Genomic DNA, 6000 nt, shown 5'->3' on the forward strand with positions numbered 1-6000 from the left:
TCCAACTTCTAAAATTATTTCAACGTGTTTGACAATTTCGTTAAATTTGAAATAAGTGATTATATTAAACTATGACATATTAACAAGTAATTAATATGGAAAAAGAGGTTGACAAAATCACAAGGTTCCAAATTACACTATCCGCTCTTTCTAGAACATTAGGTGGCTATCAAACACTTTTTTCGACACAGTCATATAGCAAGCATCGTCTAGAACGGAAATACTTTAGTTACGTATACATTCAAATATATAGATTTTATTTAATCTTGCGGAGCGAAAAGAAACTTTGACTGAATTTAAAAAAAAAAAAAAAAAAAAAAAAAAAAAAACTTTGACATTGGATTTAAAAACTGAAATGAACAGATGTTCACAGACAAGATACCTATTCTTGTCATACCTTGCATTTCTTCATTCCTTACGTACCTACTGTCTCCACGTGAAACATTAAAAAAATATATAAAATTTATGGCTAAGAAAATTAATTTCATATATGATTTTAAACAACGGGTATGATACGCATCACTACATGCACCAACTTCGGTTTTGCAAGAAAGATTAAGAATTCAAGCTCTAAATATGATTTTAAAATTAAAATTGTATAATTGGATCATTAGCGTGAATTAATTCTTAACATTGAAAGATGACAAAACGCACAAAATTAATCCCTCAAACGTTGATTCATAATATCAAACACATAAAAATTTACTCAACATGAAAAATAACCTCCGTGTACTTGTACATCCAAAATTCTAATAGCAGTAAACCCAAAGATATGAATATTTCATATTTATAATAAAAGGTCCGCAATAGAAATGTTTTAAAATAAATATTATGTTATAGAATCATTTTCTCAACATTAAGAAATGATACTCCTATTAAAAAAAGACTATAAAGACTCGAAAAACAAATTGGACCAACGAGACTAAGGAGATCTTCGGCAAAAAGAAGCCTTAGTCCTTAGCAAAAGGAGGTCCTCAGCCTCAAAATCCTTGCTAAGGCCTCAAGTCCTTGGCATAAGGAGACCTTGGGCACAAGATGATGCGCCGGACCTCGTGCCAAACCCCACACAATGCCCGTGCCACGCCTTCATGTGAGCCATGCTCCCATGCCTCCACACCATGCTTCTCCGCACACACCACGTCCACACAACCTCGCGCACGCGCCACACACAACACATGTGCCATCTCGACACCAAGCCTGCGCCACGCCAACACCAATGCCCCCACACCTGCACACCATGCCTCTGTGCACGTGCCACACCCACGCAACCTCGCGCACGGCCTTGCGTCACGCCCCCACACAACCCCCGTGCCATCTCAACGTCAAGCTTCTGCTACGCCTAGTCCTCGCGCCAAGAATTTGCGTCCAATAAAAAAAATCCATGACAAAGACATGAGTCCACGACCAAGATTGTCCTTGGCATGAGTCCTCGTCCAAGAGGATCTATAGCAAAGGCACGAATCCACGACCTAGACACGAGTCCACGACAAAGAGGATCCTCAGCACGAGTCCACAACCACAGCTAGTTCACGGAAGAAGGGGATTCACATCATAAGGCAGTCCACGACCACAGCTAGGTCGACGACAAAAGAGAGGTCCACATTCATGGTGGGTCCCACATCCTATTTTGCCTAATTATTGACCCGAATGTCTTCAAGGCCTACTACTCTCACGTCTCAAGACACTCGCTCCTAAGTTCTCTCAAGTAAAGAAAAAAAAAACTCTGCGTTTCTCTCACTTTGCTTTCTTTTTCTACTCTCAAGACGAGAATGAGACCCTTCACCTTACTTAGATCTTCTAACTAATATTGAGCATAAGAGCACGTGTCCGAGGAATCACACGCCCTCTTAGTTCATATTTCTCGCATTTAATTATCAGGTGACAAAGTACCAAAAATCACTTTCCAACGTGAACAAGACAATAAATTAAAATATTTCATCACTCTTTAATTAACTCACGTGCAATCATAGGGTCCGACTTTAAATCGAACCGCGAGTTGTTTTAAGTGTTATTAAAAAACGGCATCAACACTTTCTAAACTAGAAATTCAAAACACATGAAATAATATATTTAAAATAGTATCCCAACCTTGTTAATAATTAACTGCATGTCGATCCGCAAGCTCCGAAAACAGTAAGACCCACTAAAAATGGCGCTAGAGGAGCTCGACCTTCTATTTTGTAGAAGAATGATGATGCGGAGGAGATCCTGAGAGGCCCTGGGGTCCACCATGGTGATTAATATATTACCAAAACGTCATTGTTGAAATTTATAGGTTTTTTTTTAATTTATTATTAAATATGACATGTAATGCTTACATAACGTAATAAATAAATAAAAATATTGAAGATGGTCAAATATAAAAATGAAGAAAACGCGAACAATATATAGGGAAGTACTGAGCCGTTCTCATTTTCAACAAAAAAAATAAATAAATAATTCATTTACATTTATTCGAACGAACGAACCCAATCACCCCCCACCCAGTGTACACGTCTGAAAGCAAGAAAAGAAAAAACAAAATTGTTTGAATACACACAAACGTGATCCTATGCCACAAAGAATCAACTACATATATAATTGACCTGGGCAAAGTCCCGTATAAAATCATGTATTCATCATTAAAATGTAAAAATAATAATAAAAAGAGTGGTCCCTATCTATCTTAGGTGGAAGACTCTGTGGTTGACCGAGAAAACTGTTGGCGGGGAAAACACGCGGCGAGAGCCCTCTCGAGGCTTCCCACGACCTCAGCCATATTGGGCCTATCCCTCCCTTCCAACGCCACGCAGTCCGCCGCCAGATATCCCACGTACGCCACCGCCTCGATCTCGTACGGCGTCGGCGGCGGGACGCTCCGGTCCAGCGCGCGGTGGATCTCGTCCCTCAGAATGTACGGCACCGCGTAGTCCACCACGTTACGTGGCGACCCCCCATTGGCCGGCCGCTGGATCGCCCTGTGCCCCGACAGAATCTCCAGCAGAACCACCCCGAAGCTGTACACGTCGCTCTTCGTCGTCAGCTTCTGCAGCCGGAAGTACTCCGGGTCGATGTACCCCACCGTCCCCGCCGCCCGGAGCGACAGGTGCGACGCCTCGTCCTCCGGCCCCATCAGCGACAGCCCGAAGTCCGACACTTTCGCCGTCCACGCCTCGTCCAACAGTATGTTCGCCGACTTTATGTCGCGGTGGATTATCGGCGGCACCGCGAAGTCGTGGAGGTACTGGATCCCTCGCGCTGCGTCGAGAGCCACTTTTATCCTCGCCGGCCACGACCCCAGCTCCTCCTCCGGCGAGCACATTTCTTCCTCCGTCGCCGGAGGATTTCGTCGGTGGAGGTGCTCGTGGAGCGTGCCGTTCGGGAGGTACTCGTAGACGAGGACTCGCTCCTCCGAGTCTTCGTAGAAGCCGAGGAGGCGGACGAGGTTCTTGTGGTGGAGGCGGGAGAGGAACTCGAGCTCTCGCACGAATTGCCGGTCCTTGTCCGAGCCTTGCCGCTTCGTGATCCCCGAGCCCGTGACGGCGCCGCCGGGGTTCGGCGGCGGAGGAGTGGCCTCGGCGCGTTTCACGGCCACCTCTCGGCCGTCCGGGAGCTTCCCGCGGTAGACGGAGCCGAAGCTCCCGGCGCCGATTTTGTTGTCGTCGGAGAAGTTTCCGGTGGCTTCCAGAAGGATTTCGAGGGGGAACTCCTCGAGGGAGGCCGCGTTGTTTGGGTTGCTACCCATGCTGAAGAGGTGGCTCAGCCGCTTCGAGAGGACCGGCCGGCGTCGGGCCGAGCCCGAGCCCGGTCTGATGACGTCATCGTCGGGTCCGGATTCTTCGAGCCGGCCCGAGTCGTGGACTCGGCACACCCGGCCCTTGCAGAACCGGAACAGAAAAAACCCGAAAACCAACAACAAAGTGGCGCTCCCGACGCAGCCAATGACCAGGAACGCCACCATCTTCGGGCTCAGCACCAGCTTCTTCGCCGGAGGCTGGGGCACCGGCGACGGAGGTAGTATCTCCGGCAAGGGCGGCGATCCTACGACACTCCCACAAGGCTTGCAGATGCTCATCCCGGTGGAGCAGTACTTCCCGGTTCCGGACAAGAGACCGCACTCGCAGTCGGACACGGCCGCGCACGGACCGGGAAGGACGCGCTCGAAAACCGCGGCGGAGTAGAACCCATCGCCGCCCCAACAGTGAAGAGACCAGCTCGACGACTCGACACCGCAGAACACGTTTCGCTTCCCTTCGATGGAATCGAACTCGGTCTCTCGGAGAGGCTCCGGGAGAGAAAACCCGTTCCTTCCCCAACACTCCACCCTCCTATTATCGCCCCTCAAGCCACACCCCCGATTCTCCCCCGAAGCCAACGACACGAACTTATTCATTTCCCGCCGGAATCCCTCGATCTCTCCCCAGCATCTCAAACTCCCGTCCATTTCCGCCACCGCACAGACGTGGGTGGGCCCAGCGGAAACCTCCACGAACCCTCCCGACGGCTCTCGCCCCGTCACCTGGGCGTTACTTCCGACGCAAGTTACGCTTTTCTCGGCGGCGCTCGAGATCCCGCACACGAAGTCTTCTCCGACGGAGATTTTCGAGAAATTCTGGAGCGCCGCGGCGGGGGTGTGGTTTCGGAACCACCTCCACTGCCAGCATTGGAGTTGGTTTGTTGCGACGGCGATTGCGCAGACGTGTGAGTTTCCAGATTCGAGCTCTCTCAGCGCCGGGCCCTTGTAGACTCGGTTGTAGCTCAGATCCGAGCCGTCGGTCGCGGAGAATCTCCAGCAAACTAAAGTCGAGGTCGAGGGCGGGCGAGAGTTTATGAGGCCGCAGAGGAAACCGTCGCCGGAGACAGTCTCCGAGAACTGAATGTTACTGCTGCGATTGTTGGTGGTCGTGTTTCGGACGCCGCCGATGAAGGTGGTGCAGTTGAGATGGTGATCGGTCAACGGCGGGGTCGAAATCGTGAGAGCGCAGACAAGAGTCCGGTTCGAGGATTCGGAGATGGAGACAGTGGTGACCGAGTCCGCGGCGAAGAGGAAGAAAGCGAAGAGAGTCGCGAGAAGAAGCCTGGTGTGGTTATTGTTGGCAAGAGAAGCCATGTTCGAGGTTTGTGAAATTGGCGGTGTGGTTTATATTCGTGTGTGGGAACAATTTCATGGTTATGGAGTGTATCGGAGAGAGAGAGAGATAGTAGAAAGAAGGAAGTGAAGGTGTGGATTGTGTTGGAGAGAGAGAATATAGAGAGAATGAGAACGCGGTTTGATTATGGGATGAACGGTATTCGTTGAGGACCAAGGACTGAGTCAGTCCTGCGTTTTGAAACTTATTTGTGTGTTGTTTTTTCTTTCTTTTTCCATATTCGTCAAGTCGTACTGAGCGCCTGTGGTCAAGCACTGGGAAATACTCCACCTTATACGCTCCTAAAAAAGAAAGCGTTTTAGTGTATTTATTTACTTGCCAGCCTCGTGTTTATTCCCAAAAAAAAAAAAAAAGCTTATGAAGCTCATGTTAATCACTTTTTTTTTTTTTTTTAATTATCAATATTACAGCTACATATTCGTATAAAGCATGAGTCCAAATTCAACTTCTAAAATATATATGGTTCGAAATTTTATTATTACCAAATTAGGAACCAGAATTTTTAGAATCCCTGTTTTATTGAGCTTACTATGAAGATAATTTACACGCCTGATTTTTTTAGGCTCTATTTTACATTTTAGGTGGTCTTGATCATAAAATAAAACGATCTTAAATTATATATTAAATCTTTATTTAATCATTTATCGTACGTACGCCCGACTCAAGTTTGAAATATATTTCATTCCTTTTGAGTTCAGTCTGACACAGAAAATACTGTTATAAATTATTGTTGTGTCTAATTAAACCTTATAAGAAGTCTAAAATGTCGGCGTATGAATATTTCAAAATGATTGATTAATTAAATAATTATGATGCGCACGGAATATAAAACTTGAAGCATTTTTGTCGAATCTGAATTATAAGTGAGAAA

At 46.9% G+C, this 6000-nt stretch overlaps 1 protein-coding gene across 1 annotated transcript; it reads right to left on the reverse strand.

The window, feature by feature from the left end:
• Positions 1 to 2386: 2386 nt before the first annotated feature.
• On the reverse strand, positions 2387 to 5181 carry CCR4 (CRINKLY4 related 4). The gene has a single exon (XM_089620691.1). It carries the CDS (start codon positions 5087 to 5089, stop codon positions 2666 to 2668), a length of 2424 nt encoding a protein of 807 aa, XP_089476817.1. The 5' UTR covers positions 5090 to 5181; the 3' UTR covers positions 2387 to 2665.
• Positions 5182 to 6000: the final 819 nt, after the last annotated feature.

The sequence above is a fragment of the Urtica dioica genome, chromosome 7 (assembly GCF_054948205.1).
Source record: "Urtica dioica subsp. dioica isolate 48M chromosome 7, U.dioica_male_clone48M_v1_H2, whole genome shotgun sequence".
In the NCBI taxonomy this organism is placed as follows: Eukaryota; Viridiplantae; Streptophyta; class Magnoliopsida; order Rosales; family Urticaceae; genus Urtica; species Urtica dioica.

Excerpts from the sequence above, each read along its gene's own strand:
- CCR4 (XM_089620691.1), bottom strand. The coding sequence starts at position 5,089 with ATGGCTTCTCTTGCCAACAATAACCACACCAGGCTTCTTCTCGCGACT.